Source organism: Rana temporaria, chromosome 4, assembly GCF_905171775.1.
Source record: "Rana temporaria chromosome 4, aRanTem1.1, whole genome shotgun sequence".
Classification (NCBI taxonomy): Eukaryota; Metazoa; Chordata; class Amphibia; order Anura; family Ranidae; genus Rana; species Rana temporaria.
The window spans coordinates 83,929,101-83,946,154 of record NC_053492.1 but is presented as its reverse complement, the minus strand read 5'-3'; the positions used below and the strand labels follow the sequence as shown (position 1 = coordinate 83,946,154).

At 42.6% G+C, this 17,054-nt stretch overlaps 1 protein-coding gene across 1 annotated transcript in view; it reads left to right on the top strand.

The window, feature by feature from the left end:
• The window catches only part of NBAS (NBAS subunit of NRZ tethering complex), a 975,710-nt gene that overhangs the window by 209,246 nt on the left and 749,410 nt on the right, over positions 1–17,054 (top strand). Inside the window, exon 17 of the mRNA XM_040348578.1 lies at positions 11,933–12,084. Coding sequence (XP_040204512.1) covers positions 11,933–12,084 — 152 coding nt within the window. The remainder of the gene's footprint in view (positions 1–11,932; positions 12,085–17,054) is intronic.

The window sequence follows — 17,054 nt, the reverse complement described above, 5'->3', positions numbered from 1 at the left end:
GCTTTGTGCTTTTCATTTTCATTTTCCCAAAAAACACAAGCTGCAGACTAAATGCTTTTAGATAGAGACAGTTTTTCATAATTATATAAATATATTTTCCAATTGTGTTTAAGATGGGTAATCACATTTGAATACATTAATGCTGGTCCATTATTACATTAGTTGCTGTGTGAATAATAATCTCATTAGATTTAAGACTTTTACTGTGTTTTGCTGCTCATATGCTAGAGTGCTACAACTTTCATAGGAGTTTACTTTGGGGTCATACCAAGTTGAGGGTTTTCGGCTTTTAAGCAGAATTTTTTTTTCAAAATTTCCCCATCAACGCAGTCACCCCTCACATTGAGCTATTGTGGTGTTTTTTTCAGGGGGGGAGGGGGATTCGCGCATCTTGTCCATATGTGGTTCGAATCTTGGCCAGTCCCTGCTGAACCACCGAGATTCAAACCTTCTAAAGACGTCTTTAGTACAGCATAATAAACAGCTGTACACACAAAGCTATAAACCATAATACCCCTATGAGGGTAATTATGATTATTTCTTCATTTAAAAAAACATTTAAACTGCTGTGGGCTAGTGACCTTGCACCTTACATTTACTTTTGCCCCTGCTAACGTTTTTCATTTTGTACAGAGAAGAGGAGGGTGGAAACCTCCCTATTAGTTTTTTTTTTTGTTTTATGTTTTATATTACACGGTTGGTGTCACTGTTAGTTAAATTTCCTCTCTCTATATTTCCTGTAGACTGTTTTCACGGGGACGGAAGTGATTGTATAGGTTCATACAAATAACAAACATATCATACTTACCGTCACTGTGCAGTTCGTCTTGCACAGAGTGGCCCTGATCCTCTTGTTCTGGGGTCCCACGGCGACTCTTTCGGTTCCCCCCCGCAATAGATAACCCCCTCTGGGAAGCTTGCTCCCGAGGGGGTTACCTTGCAGGCGCGCTCCCGTGTCATACACTTGGCGTCCATAGCCGCCGAGTGTATGACTCGGCCCTGCCCCCTGGAGCCCGCATCATTGGATTTGATTGAGAGTAACGGGAGCCAGTGACTGCGCTATCAATTTATCCAATGAAGAGCCGAGAAGCAGTGGAGAGAGCGACGAGGGATCGCTCCCACTGAAATAAAGGGCTCAGGTAAGTAAAACGGGGGGCTGAGGGGCTGGACAGTGCAAGGTGTTTTCTTTATCGTACATCACGGGACACAGAGTCTTAATCATTACTATCTGGGTTATATTCCACCATCAGGTGCTGGACACTGGTGTAATCAATTAGAACAGGAAGTTCCCTCCCTATATAACCCCTCCCATACTGGGAGCTCCTCAGTTTTTTTCACCAGTGTCTAAGGTGTTGGTCACGAATTAACATGTGCTCTGAGGAGCTCCACTGGAGGGATCCATGCTGGATGTAAAAAGCCTCCATAAAATCCGGATCCGTCCAAGGTGCTTCATAGCCAAAGTGGACGGTACCCGGGCCTCGGTACGAAGAACGAGGTTTTGCCTATAATGCTTCTCTCTGAGAGCTGGACCCTGGGTTCCAGTACATTGGTCGATGTCAAAGACCAAATATTTGTTCTGTTGCCAGGGTGCTATATAGGTCCAGGGGAGAGGTGACCTGCTATGGACCCCAGTCCCTGAAGGTCTGAGACGAAGCCCGCGTTGAGGGGTGAAGGCTGGGCCTCTTGCTTTGCAATACCCTGCAGCGTGGAAAGGTAAGCGGAGGTACCTACGGGACTTGGTCCGACAGTGGGTTCTCCATTGGGGATTATGGGTCTCGCCTATTTTATGCTTCTATGCATGGGCAACTTAACCACAAAGTCTTTTGAGACAGGATGGCTCTGGCACCCATATACCTCCCCTAGTGGGTCCTAGTCCTCTGCTGAAGGGGCTATTGGGTCTTGCCTATAATGCATGTGTGCCTTGGCAAAGAAACCACTATGTCTGTTGAGACAGGATGGCTGTAATACCCATAGATCTCCCATTCAGGAGGTTGGTACCCCTACATGAGTATGTCTTATCTGTTTTCCACGAAGGGCCCTAAGAGGACATGCCGGGTGTTTTGCTTGCCATGCTTTCCAGGAACGGAAGCTCAAGGTTAGCTGATCTAGGGTGCGGCTTACTGCCTCCGCTTCAGGCTCTGCCACGATGGGGGGGGTCCCTCGTAGTCTCTACGGCTCCTTGGGGGGATCTCCCTCTCCCCCCGCCTCCACCATTCCCCTACGCGCGCGTGCGTGAGAGGGGCGCGCTTTGAAGGCGGGGTGACGATGTGGTTGCCGCTGGCGCACGTGCGCCGGCTCATGGTGCAGACGCAGGGCGGCCCCTTCAAAAGGCCCAGACGTCAGAGAAGCCAGGGGGACACGGTAGCTTGAGCACGTAAGCACCTTGTGGAAATTGGATACAGATTCATTTAAGACACCTACTCGGCATCTAGCTGTGTTAGCAAGCATTATTTGCTAGACTAAGTTCAGCTGTTGATGCACCAGGGTTAAAGTTCCTCTGCTTTTTGCTTGGGACTCTTTTGTCTCCCCGTAAAAGAGGGTTCAGGGGTAGGAAGGGGTATCGCCACCTAAATCTGGTGGCCCCTTTTTATCATGCTTGCATGATACTATCCTCCCCTGTAGAGACTTAAGATAGCTCACATAATTAGCTATCAGCCCTGTCAGGCGTGAGCCTCCCCCAACATTGCAGCACTCTGCATATGTTTTTTTGTTGCATTGCATGTATAGGTCTATAAGAGGTTAACTGCTATATTCACAGCAGCCTCACAAGCAGAAAACAGGGTGTGTCCCTTTCCCTGCTCTAAATCCTCAAACAAGGGATTGAAAGACCTGAGGATGAAGGTTCACTGTCAGAGACAGATAACAGGTGTTAATGAGGAGAAAACTATCAGAAGCCCCAAAAGCTCTGGTTGCAGCTGCAGTCTTTTCAGAGATCCAAGCTGCATATAACTTCACTCAGCCTAGACGGCCAGAGCCTCTGTCTCTTTAAAGTCCTCATCCTGGTGTTGGCTTCAGGCTAACCGAATGCACAACAGGGGGGTGCACATTTGCTGCTGTGCACATGGCTAACGTTGCAGGTTTGCGGAGACGCACATCTGCAGAGCATAACTGCCTCTTTACAGTCCATGTTTGCATGAAGTACATGAGTTTGGAATGTTCAAAATGCATGTGGGGAAAAAAAAAAAACGGTAACAAAGCATGTTTTATTGTTGATCACATAAAAAGACATGTTATTTTGTTCGTATGATTTTATATGTTCACATAAGGGTGTTTAGTCACAGCAAAGTGCCTAAAATCGCATAAAAATGCTTAAGTGCATAAAGATGCGGGATCTCACATGGTTACTTCATAACCCAGGTCCTTGATTACCCAAGGTTATTTAGGTCACACAGAGAGGCTTGTTTCCACAGGAATGCCTAAAATCGCATGAAAATGCTTAAGTGCATAAAGATGCGGGAGCACACATGGTTACCTGATAAACCAGGTCCTTGATTACCCAAAGTTATTTTGGTGAAACAGAGAGGCTTGTTTCCACAGGAATGCCTAAAATCGCATGAAAATGCTTAAGTGCATAAAGATGCGGGAGCACACATGGTTACCTGATAAACCAGGTCCTTGATTACCCAAAGTTATTTAGGTCAGAGAGGCTTGTTTCCACAGGAATGCCTAAAATCGCATGAAAATGCTTAAGTGCATAAAGATGCGGGATCACACATGGTAACCTGATAAACCAGGTTCTTGATTACCCAAGGTTATTTAGGTCACACAGAGAGACTTGTTTCCATAGGCATGTCTAAAATTGCATGGAAATGCTTAAGGGCTTAAGGATGCGACATCACACATGGTTATCTGATAACCCGAGTCCTTGATTATCCAAGGATATTTGGTCACACAGAGAGGCTTGTTTCCACAGGAATGCCTAAGATCGCATAAAGATGCTGGAGTGCATAGAAATGCGGAATCACACAGGTTTACCTGACAAACCACAATCCTTGATTACCCAAGGATATTTGGTCACACAGAGAGGCTTTTTTCCACAAAAAGGTCTGAAATCGCATAAAGATGCTGGAGTGCATAAAGATGCGGGTTCACACATGGTTATCTGATCACCCGAGTCCTGGATTACTCAGGCATATTTGGTCACACAGAGAGGTTGTGTCCGCAAAAATGCCAAAAATCGCATTAAAAGGCTTAATTGCATAAAATTGCTGGATCGCACAGTGGTGCTCGATCATACAAGAATCCTTGGTCCCACAAGGGTACTTGTCGGCACAGGAGTGCTTAAGATGCATAGATGTTGGATCGCATGAAAATTTGCTGAATCGCATAAGAATGCATGTTTGCCTAGAGTTTGACTTAGGAGGCATTATAATTAGGTTTCCTTAATTATACAGGATTCCTTGGCCTTACATAGGCGCATACTTGCTTGCAGGATGCTTGTTCATAGCTCACATGCTATATGTATGCGTGTATACAGCACGCCCCCTTTTTTTGTGTGTTTGCGGAAAACATATTCTTATGAACGCACGCTTCTATGAACACACGCTTCCATAGAGGCATATGGCTTTAAAGGTTGCCACATGCACATAGGGGGAGCTATTTGCATGTGTGTTTATTTACAAGGCTGCTAGGGCCCGCCTCTAGCAGGGCTAAAGGCCCAGAGTTTAGCAGTAATGTCATTCCGAGGCAAACCCGTGCTGACAGATCAGTCAGTAGCATGGCTGGGCCTAGGGGAGTCCAGCATGATTAATTATCTGGAACTCCTGGGTTGGGATCCCAGTCTAGAGGGAATATGCTGGCTTTATTCAAACACAGTTCCCTATGCTCAGTTTTATTCAAGGCTGATATAAACTTTGCTCTGTCGGCCTGGAACGAGTGGATCCTAACTTAGCATTATCCTAGGAGTCTTGTCCCAGGGATATGCTGGAATTTCAGTTTAGGGTTCTTAACTGAATGATTGGCAGAAGGGAATATCCTTCATACCCGTTACCTGGGAGCAGGTTGCGAGGACTGGCCTCTAGGGATAGAATCCAGGCCTGGAAGAGACCACGGCACAGGGAAGGTGGTCAAGCTCCTAGGGAGCCTTATCTGCTAGCTTTCTAGAGCTACGGATGGAGCATCCGGCTTAAGGACCTGAACGTTTAGGTTACAGGGTTGCTCTGTCTGAATACAATCTGACTATGCCTCTCTAGTGGTTTACTTTGGTTACCAGAGAAGAGCTTGTGCCTTGCCTATTGTCAATTGTCATTTCATGGAATGCTAGATTGGCAGGCGATTCGCTGGAGCCATCAACAATGGGGTCCGGGAGATTGGCCTCTACACCCCGACTTTTTTCTGACCAAATGTCACAGAAACGTTACCCTGCACATAAAGGGTGTTGACGTCCAGGTTCAACAAGGGATTGAACAACTTTGTGTCAAGGCCAAAGGATCCACCCGCATGCGGGACAGATTTTTTAGTGACCCTGGGGGCCCAGTTGTCGCTGGTTTATGTGTTATCTCCCCCCAGGGCCGCAACCTTCGTGGCTTCCATGCTACATCAGAAGAGAACGGAAGCTGGCTTAATTGCTCCAGCATAGCCCATACAACCTTACTGCGCAGGGACAGCAGAACTGATCGTAGAGGACCCAGGGTCCCTTACAGCTTGTCCAGGCCTGCTTTGCAGGGTTACATCCTGTCTTGCATACATGGGTATTAATGGTCTGGCTGTTATAGCCTGCATTCTTGAGGATCGGGGCGTACAGAATCAGCGGCAGTTACCTTGATTCATACAGGACAGCTGGCCTCCAGGACCAGATATCCTAGGATATGGAAGGCCCATATTCCTGGTGTGAAACCAAGGGGTGGAATCCTTGGTAGTAGGTCCTAGGTAAAATTCTTACCTTTCTACATTGGAAAAGAGATGGAGCTGGCCTTAAGTTCCATCAAGGGTCCGATCTCGGCACACTCTTGATCTGGGCCGTTATACAAGGGGTGACGGGTATAAGTCCGCCAGTTAAGGCGCCCTTGTGCTCGGAGGATTGGATCCAGTATGCTGGCTTACAGAGTCAGCACCTTGGGCTGATGCACCATAAATATTTCCCTTTATCCTTCTAAAGAGGGAATTGGTGTTCTTGGTTGCGGCTGCCTCCGCAAGAGAGTATTGGCAACTTTCTTTGTATAGAGCCATACTTCATTATTGGTACAAGAAGGGTGATGTTAAATACTCACCCAACCTTATTGGCTAGAAGGATCCAGTGTTCATTTGAATTAAGATATTCTTGCCTTCCTTTTCCTTTTTTTCAGGACCTTGATCCGCGGAAGGAGAGGTTATTGCTTTCTCTTAATAAAGATAAGAGCAGTTAAAGATCTAACGTTTTGTTGCCAGAAAGCCCCTAGATGGGGCGGACAGTGTTCAGATCGGCTATTAAAATGGCTATGCGCTCTCTCGTTATAGTAAGAGAGGTCAAGACCTATCTGAAGCGGCTGCTCGGATACGGAAGACTGATGTTGGTGCGCTACCAGGAGGCCCCAGCAAGGGGCAGGCAGCGTCTAAATCAACTATTGTCAAATGTTGATTCATCAGGTTATTATTCAGGCTTGTGGTTTATAGAGAGGGCTTTCCCCTGTTTCTTTTTGGGGTACACCCTACCAGGATAGTAAGCACTTCATGCAGGGTGCATTACCAAGCCTTTATGACTCAGATTTGCCAGACCTGCAACTTGGTCGTTTGTGCTTACGTTCACTAAATCCTATCAAGTGAACATAAGACGGCAGGAGGATGCAGCCTTTTTTTGTTGGCACAATATGCGGCAGGCAGCATTAGAATTCCTCGTGTCTGATGGCAGTCTGCATTATTGGTGTCTCCCTCCCCTCAGTAAGCATTGCTTTAGGACATCCCAGATAGTAATGATTAAGACTCTGTGTCCCGTGATGTACGATAAAGAAAATAGGATTTTTATAACAGCTTACCTGTAAAATCCTTTTCTTGGAGTACATCACGGGACACAGAGTCCCCACCCCTCTTGTTTGGGGATATTGGGACACTTATTGCTTGGGACAAAAACTGAGGAGCTCCCAGTATGGGAGGGGTTATATAGGGAGGGAACTTCCTGTTCTAATTGATTACACCAGTGTCCAGCACCTGATGGTGGAATATAACCCAGATAGTAATGATTAAGACTCTGTGTCCCGTGATGTACTCCAAGAAAAGGATTTTACAGGTAAGCTGTTATAAAAATCCTATTTTTTCACCGTAATGCATAAGATGCATTAAGGTAAAAAAACACGTAGGTTTACAACCCATTTAAGGGCAGACTCAACATTTTTGAGGTGTCATTGGAACAAGAATAAAGGGGGACATTTTCCCTGGGGGTAGTTGTTCTAACGAAAACTATCTGCAAGGAAATGTACTTTATAAAATGTAATTATAAATAAAAATATACCTTTTTATTAAAAAAAATTGTTTTGGATAGCGTTGAACCTTTCAATAAACAGAATTGTGCGTTGGAAATAGAATTGCAGTTGCAGCTGAGATTAGAGCAATTTTAATCTCATGACATCCCAGGTGGACCAGCAAAAGCTGAAATACCATGGCATTGAAGCTTTACACTTTTTCTTTATGTGCACCCCCCCCCCCCTCTTCAAAAAAGATGGATTCCCCTCTGGAGAGACCTTTACTGTAACTCTAATGCTCCTACTTGCCTTAAGAAGATTGTTTTATATGTCATTGATTCCCTGATGGTGCTTTTAAAAAGTGTGAACTTGGCTGTTGGCATTTTTGGCAGAGCAAAGTCCAAATCTCTCTGAGATCTTTACATCTCTAGTAATACAGTTGTCAGTTCCTGAGACTCTCTTGTTCACTTTCTGCATGGCTGCCTTGACCTTAACCACCATGATGTACGTTTTTGTTTGTTTGTTCTCAGGATTTACCCTACTTACTCTTGTTTATTCCTTTCACTAGCCTAAATGATGGGTATCCAATGCCATTTTTAAAAACATTTTCTAGTTGAATAACAAACAACAAAAACGTGTGCACCCCCTATCTCTACATTATACCTTGGACACTTGTACAGGCCTTCTGCTATGATGATACCAGTTCATATGTATTTTAGTACAACACTTTAATTAAAACAAGCAGATAAATTCACAAATTTCAGTGCAGTAGTTTCCACTTAGGTTGGGGGTCAGTGCTTTGGTGCCCCCCCCCTACTTTAGTGGTCAGTATAGAGCAATTCAATCTAGGGTCCCCAAACCAAAGAGAAGGGGGTGGGGCCATGGTTGGACTATCACGGTACTGGTGACATGAATATCATATGAATATCATATGAATATGACATGAAAATGTACAAATGCAAATATAGATAACATTTTTTATTAAGTACAGCATCAATAGGACACAACAAGGGGTACAAAATTAAAATAGTAACGACCATACACAACACCAGTATAATAATCCCCAAAGGGGGAGAAGAACAGTGGGTTGAGGGTCATGACAATCTTCTTGACTAGTTTCATGGCTTAAGCCGCTTCATCAGAAGCATGTTTAAAATTAAAATGACAGTCAATGGTTATACATTAAACAACAGCTACAATAGGTAAATTGGGGATCAAGGGCTCAGCTGCTCACCTAAAAAAAAGTGGTCAGTAGGAGAAGCACCCTTTTACTTTATTAGTGAATGGCTAGAAGAATACCCTTTACATTTATGGTCAGTGGGAAGAAGAATGCTCCTTACATTGATAGTTAGTAGGAGGGAGAATTCCACTTACATTGGTGGTCAGGTGAAAGAATGCCTCTTAAGATGGTGATAAGTGGTAGGAAGAATGCCCCTTACATTGGTAGTCATTTGAAGAATTTCCCTTTATGTTGGTGGTGAGTGGGAAGGGGAGGTGGAATGCCACTTACATTGGCGGTTAGTGGAAAGAATACCCCTTTCATTGATGATCAGTGGGAGGAATAATGGCCCCGTTCATTGATGATCAGTGGCAGGAATAATGGCCCTTATATTGGTGATCAGTGGGAAGAATGACCCTTACATTCGTGGTCAGTGGAAAGAATGGCCATTACATTGGTGATCAGTGGGAAGAATGGCCATTACATTGGTGATCAGTGGGAAGAATGGCCATTACATTGGTGATCAGTGGGAAGAATGGCCATTACATTGGTGATCAGTGGGAAGAATGGCCATTACATTGGTGATCAGTGGGAAGAATTGCTCTTACATTGGTGGTCAGTGGGAAAAAAATGCCCCTTTCATTGATGTTCTGTTGCAAGAATGGTGCTTACATTGGTGATCTGTGGGAAAAAGAATGCTCTTTTCATTGATGATGAGTTGGTAAGAATGGCGCTTACATTGTTGATCAGATTGATGGATAATGCACCTTAAATTGTTGGTCAGTGAGATGGATAATGCACCTTTTATTGATCAATGGGTAGTATGCTTCTTACACTGATGAGCAATGGGAGGAAGACTGTCTCCTATATTAATAGTCAATGGAAGGAAAGGCAAATAATTTCACCCTACAGACTGCAAAGCTTCACTGATATCTATAAGTTTACCTTAGTGACACAAGAGGAGCTACTGCACTGGTCCTGCACTGATGGCTCTCCAAAGCGATATAATGCCTGAACTATACAGAAGCCCCAGTTGGGACTCCAGTTCTTCCCTAAAGCAGTTACAGGAACACTAATTTAACCCCTTATATAACATAAATACCTTATACGAATTTTAAACCTATCCGTCCCAAAATATCACAAACTGAAATGACATCACCAAGTTTTTGGGACTGGGAACTCCCCAATAGAAAACTAGCGTTCCAATAACCATAAATGGACTGTAGACACTTGCAGGAATGCTTACACTTTATGCATACATTTCCATGATTCACTGGAACAGAAAATTAGGATAACAATTTGCAGTTTATATTTTTTATAACCAATTCACTGCTTCAACAAAAGGCCCTAATTATGTCAATGACATAATGAGTGTAGCTGTACTTCCTTGCAAACTTGGATTATTTTGATAATCCTTTTTGAAACAAAAAAGCACAAAACCTCCCTGCATAATATTATTCTAATTTAATTTTGTTTCCTACCTATTATTTAAATTTTTATGATGTTCAGGTAGTTATTTTTTTCTGACCTTGTGCAGAATTAATTTCAGCAAATGTATTCATTTTTTTTTCTTTATGATTATCTTTCTTCCTATTTATAACAGGCTAATGACGGCAGCATAATTAGCTTATACAAATCAACTAGGAAGAAATAATAGCTTTACAAATTCTCTGCATAAAGAATAGATTAGTATTATCAAGTGTTTTTAACCCCCACTGCACTGTGCAGCCACAGGGGCTGAGGCATCTGGTCTGTGCATTTTATAGAGACCTGTCATTCATATTAATCATCCAGAAGGTCTTTCCGTTGCGGAGAGCCAGAATTTTGTAGCGTTTTGTTGTTGTTTGTGCTGGCCGTATAAGCTGAAGCAGCCATTTGTGTTGAAGACACAAACTGCATCGGAGACTTTTAGAACAGACCTAATTCTCAAATTCACTCTTCACATGAATCCATAGGGCCATGTCCGCATTAGCCTAATCAATACTTATTTATTTTTTGCAGTGAATAAAACAATGGCTGCTCCTAAAGCCTGCACAAATACGTCTCTGCATAGAGGAAATATTGTGGGTGTTTCACATCATTAGAGCCTGCCTAGCATCTGTTGATTTTAATCAGGCAGACATTACGCTGAATTCTTTGACATATATTGCTTGTCATTTACTAGAACAATCATTATTTTGACAGAAACAGCTGAAAATTGCTATCTCAGTGCTGAAAATAATGATTGCATTTGCAAATGACACATGCATGATAGTTTTAGTGACTTGATTATCCTGTCTGGTAGACTTGTAGAGAGATAAGAGGATTAGCAGGGCACAGTCAGAAAGCAGTGCCTTCGTATGTAATGAATACTCCTAGGTACATAGGTAATGCACTATGAATGCAGTAACGGGTGAATGCAGGTTTTAAGCTGAGCCAGTGCATGAATTTAGGTTGAGTATAGGTGCTGACTTTTAAGCCGAGCATAGGTAAGTGCAGTTTTTTAAGCTAAGCACAGGTGAGTGCCATTTTTTAAGGTGAGCATAGATGGGTGCAGACTGGAAAACTGAACATAGGTGATCGCAGGCTTGAAAGCAGAGCACAGGTGAGCAAAGGCTAGAGGGCTGAGAACAAATGAGTGCAGGACAATTAAGTAAATGCAGGTGAATGCGGACTAATGAGCTGGGAATGAATTAATGCATGTTAATGAGCTGGTCACTAGTGAATGCAGCCTTGTAAACTAGACACAGGTAAATGCAAGCTAGATAACTGGGCACAAATAAATGCAGATTAGAGAGCTGGGCAATGGTGGGCACAGGCAGTGAGCCAGCCTGGCTTGGGTGAATGCAGGCTAATGAGCTGGGCACTGGTGAGTGCAGGCAAGTGAGCTAGACTTGGGTATATGCATGCTAATATGCTCGGAACAGGTGAGTGCAGGCAAGTGAGCTTGACTCGGGTATATGCATGCTAATATGCTAGGAACAGGTGAGTGCAGGCAAGTGAGCTTGACTTGGGTATATGCATGCTAATATGCTAGGAACAGGTGAGTGCAGGCAAGTGAGCTTGACTCGGGTATATGCATGCTAATATGCTAGGAACAGGTGAGTGCAGGCAAGTGAGCTTGACTTGGGTATATGCATGTTAATAAGATAGTAACAGGTGAGTGCAGGCCAGTGAGCTTGACTCGGGTATATGCATGCTAATATGCTAGGAACAGGTGAGCGCAGGCTTGTGAGACGGACACTTGACTTGCAAACTGGTCACAGGTGAGTGCAGCCAATGAGCTGGGCACAGGTCAATGCAACTTTGCCGTCACAGCAATTTATCACCGAAGGTTCACTTTCTGTGTTTTTAATTCCAGAGTAAGATTAAGAAGCGGTCCTGGGTTCTACACGAATGTCTTGAACGGGTTCCTGAAAATGTGGATGCCGCCAAGGAACTGCTAATGTTTGGCTTGAAGGGAACAGATCTGGATGCCATGATTGCTATTGGAAAAGGGGAAGATGGCGGAAGGTATATAAGGTTGCACTGTGTTGCGTTTATCAGGGTATACACATGTGAATAAATTGGACACCATAGCAAATTTCCTCTCAAAAACTTGAAAACAAAAATGTGATTGTAAAGCCAGAAGTTTTTTTTTTTTCATCTTAATGCATTGGTCCCCTGTGCCAACATGTAGGCATCCAGTTGTAATTGTAGTAATTGTAGTTGTAGTTGTAATTGATTGTGAGAGCCCGTTACCCCTGTAGGGGTTCTAGGATCCGGTGAGTGCGGGACCACTGGGAGAGAGCACAGAGTGTTTTTCACGGAAGGCTTACAGTATTGTTCTGGATCTGCAAGAAGCACGCAGCACTTTATTTATTTTGCATGAAGCAATATTGGAAATTGGAGATACACTTCTCATGTTTGAAGATCACCATTAGCACTTTATTGCACTATTTATATTTACCTATTTAATATTTTATCACCTGTTTTTTATTTATTTATTTTTCATTCATCTATTGTTCATCACTGCATTTTTGCACATTATCAACAGCACTCAGGTGGATATACCTAATCGACAGTTGTTATTATTTATACTCTACACCTAAGTTGGCGCCACCACCTGCTATTTCATATTACTACTCATCTCCATTTAGGTGGAGTTATTTCATGCAGGGGCTGCCACTTCCAATTATTTAATTTAATTATTAATACCACTATTTAGATTTAGATTCTATCTCCATCTCCTGTCAGTCCCATTTAAATATTCTGTGGCGCAGATTCATTTTTTCTCTTATCCAGTTGTAACTCCTTGCAGCTTCACAGACGTCACTTGGATCACCTAAGTGATGTCAGAGGAGGGGGGGGGGGGGGGATTAAAGGAACGGCAGAACTTCCCCTTTTGGGTGAAGTTCCGCGGAAGTTCCGCTTTAAGTATTACCTATTTTTTTTCTCAACCCCAAAAAAATGCTCTTTAGTATAACGTTATTTATTTATTTTTTTGCAATCAGATGTGTGAAAACCCCACTATATTTTTGTTATATGTTCCAAATCGCATAACATTTCTAAAATAGTTAAAATATATATTCTTATATTAGGCCTGGTTCACACCTATGCATTTCTAGTGCTTTTTGCAGATTTGCAATACAGTCCATTTAACATGGTTTCCTATGGATCACGTTCTGTAGTGAAAATCTGCAAAATGCAAAAAGCACTAAAAATGCATAGGTGTAAACCAGGCCTTAATGTTATTGATTTTTTTTTTTGAAGCAGGTCTTTGGACAGAATGCAAGCTACTCTGAACAATATCAATGTGAAAGTGAAGGGAGACAAAGTGGGAACAGACTAAGTTCCCACCATTAACCACTTGATGACCAGGCTATTTTTTAGTGATACAGTACTGCATTGCATTAACTGACAATTGCGTGGTCATGAAATGCTGTATACCCAAATGTCCCCTTTCCCCATACATAGTGCTTTCTTTTGGTGGTATTTGATCACCACTGTTTATTTTTTATTTTTTGCGCTATAAACAAAAAAAGACTGACAATTTTGAAAAAAACTAACACATTTTTGTTTGCTATAAAACATCGCCAAATTTTTTTAAAAAAAAAATATAAAATGTCTTCATAAATTTAGGCAAATATGTATTCTGCTACATATTTTTGGTTAAAAATAAATAAATAATTACATATTGATTGGTTTATGCAAAAGGTATAGCGTCTACAAGCTATGGGATATAAACTGGAATTTTATTTATTTTTTTGTACTAGTAATTGCAGTGGACAGTCTGACACTAAAAATATGCACTGTCACTGTACTAATAGCACTAGCCGGGAAGGGGTTGAACATCTAGGGCGATCAGTGGTTAACTGTGTACTTAAAGCGGGGGTTCACCCCCAAAAAATTGTTTTAACCACTTAAGGACAGCAGGTGTTTTTCAGATTTGGTGTTTACAAGACTAAAACAGTTTTTTTGCTAGAAAATTACTTAAAACCCCCAAACATTATTTATATATATATATATTTTTTTCTAACACCCTAGAGAATAAAATGGCGGTCATTGCAATACTTTGTCACACCGTATTTGCGCAGCGGTCTTACAAGCGCACTTTTTTTTGGAAAAAATTCACTTTTTTTAATTAAATAATAAGACAACAATAAATTTGGCCCAATTTTTTTATACATTGTGAAAGATAATGTTACGCCGAGTAAAATGATACCCAACATGTCACGCTTAAAAATTGCACCCGCTCGTGGCATGGCGTCAAACTTTTACCCTTAAAAATCTCGATAGGCCACGTTTAAAAAATTCTATAGGTTGGATTTTTTGAGCTACAGAGGAGGTCTAGGGCTAGAATTATTGCTCTCGCTCTAACGATCGCAGAGATACCTCACTTGTGTGGTTTGAACACCTTTTTCATATGCAGGCGCTACTTGCGTATGCGTTGGCTTCTGCACGCAAGCTCGTCGGGACGGGGGGCTTTAAATGTTATTTTTTATTTTTATTTTATAATTTTTTACACTGAAATAAAAAAAAAAAAAGTATCACTTTTATTCCTATTACAAGGAATGTAAATATCCCTTGTAATATAAAAAAGCATGACAGGTCCTCTTAAATATGAGATCTGGGGTCAAAAAGATCTCAGATCTCATAATTTTTGCAATTTTTTCAAATGACAACAAAAAAATGTCTCTTTAAGACACATGGGCGGGACTGACGTTTTGACGTCACTTCCGCCCAGCAATGCTATGGGGACGGGTGGGGGCCGTCTTGCCCTCACTCGCATCCCCACACAGCAGGCAGCAGGACCCGATCGCCTCCGCCGCTACCAACGGCTCCAGTAAGCGGCGGAGGGCGCGGGAGAGCGGCGGGAGGAGACCGCCATTATCGTTGACAGGACCGCTCACTGAAGAGATGGATATTTTGGTTGTGGCAGCAGCTGCTGCCGTTACCGAGATATCCATCTTTAAAAACAGGACGTATATTTACAGTGGGCGGTCGTTAAGTGGTTAACATGACATTCAGCCAAGTTGTCAGAATGACAATCGGCTGTTATTTTTTTTTCAGTGCCGTACATACCGTATTTTCACCGCCGCTTCCGGGTAAGTAATCTGCGGGACTGGGCATTCTTAATTGATTGACATCCTTCCGACCGGCGCATACAGCGCGTCACGAATTGCTGAAATTACAAACATGTTATACTTGCTCTGTGCAGTGGTATTGCACAGAGCAGCCCGGATCCTCCTCTTCTTGGGTCCCTCACCAGTGCTCCTGGCCCCTCCCTCCTGCCGAGTGCCCCCATAGCAAGCAGCTGAGCCGCTGCTCAGTGTTTCCAGTCAAACACAGAGCCGCAGTTGGGCCCCACCCCCTCTCTCTCCTCATTGGCTCACTGTCTTTGAGAACAGCGGGAGCCAATGGTGCCCCACTGTTGTCTCAGCCAATAAGGAGAGAGAGTCCCTGGCAGCCATGACTCTCGTGCATCATTGCTGGATCGAGATGGAGCTCAGGTAAGTGTTAGGGAGGCTGCTGCACACTAAAGTTGTTTATCGGCATTAAGATAAACCTTCTGACTTTAGAACAACTTTAAGTTATACTATGGTAATGGGAACATGTAACAAATATAAAGTTTGGACGTTATCCCAGTTTGGCTGCTAAAGCTTAGCAGCAAAGAGCGCTGTGGGTGTTTTAACATCATATGAGACTGCAGATAGCTTTTTGCTTTGGATAAGACAGACCCAGTCTAGTTAACTTCCAGTCAGATGAGAGCATTTGCACGTAAACAGGGCAAATATAGCCGTTCCAAGTACATATTTGAATAAAACCTGTAAATAAAAACACATCATATAAATAAAACAGCACACTTTGATAAAAAAAGATTTTTACTCGAGTTTACATCTGAAATATTCCTAATAAGACTACCCCTTTAGCACTTTGTGGATGCCAGAACACGAGCACAACACGAGTCTTTCATTTCGGTCTGTGGTAAGCTGGAGATTTTAAATAACAAAGCCTGAGTATGTTTTCATTTTTCAAGCACGCCGTGTGCCACAAGTGACACCTCTCCAGAGATAACAGCGGAACTTTTGGCTGCCGGTGTCGCTTTCACATTTGCATATCAGTACACAAATGGCAACAGTTGACTCGCGCATCCTATCCTCTGATTAATGATCTCTAGCTTAAGACAGCGCTCTGAAGTGCCTTATTCCTTAACATGTTAATGCATGCGTAAATTCATTTACCAATCTTCAATCTTGCCCATTCTAATTATCCTTTTCCTATCTGATGGTTATGGTAATTAGCACACTTCAGTAAAATGTTGTGTAATAATATACAGTCTCTTGAGCGCTTTGATTCGGAGCAATGTATTATCATTACAGCGGGCACTTTCCCAATGCCGTCTCAGTGCCTCCTCCGCTCCCCTGTTGCTTTTTGATAACCACTTAAAGTGTGGGTTTTAATGCATAATATATGCAGCTGCGCTTTAGTGGAGATAGCCTGTGCCTCTTTGCTGCAAGATTCTTTGCTCCAGAAATCAGGCTTTTATGGAGAGTTTTAAAGGAGAGAAAAAAAAACAAAAAACAAAGTTTTTCAATAAATGGGTTTTGCGGTTAGATAAGGCTGATATTACCAGGGACATTTCTAGATTATATAACATTTGTTTTCCATCTAAATAGTTTAAACTACCTCTTTGTAATGTATCTTCTGAAAAAGTGGACCTGTCCTTGCCTAAAACATAATGTAACAATACTGCTGATGTGAAGGTCTCTCCTAATGTCCCTGTGGTGTCTTTAGGATACCAGACTAGCAGAGCAGTGGTGGTCTACTTTTTTTTAAATATGGTGTGTGTGGGGGGGGGGGGGGCGGTTCATGCTCCAACATCACCAAAGGGTCATACACATAAACCTCAGTGAATATTAAATGCTAGAGGCAGCAGACACACAATATGATACAGTCAAAGACTGATGGTGTGATACAAGAAATTGACTGTAGACTGTAGA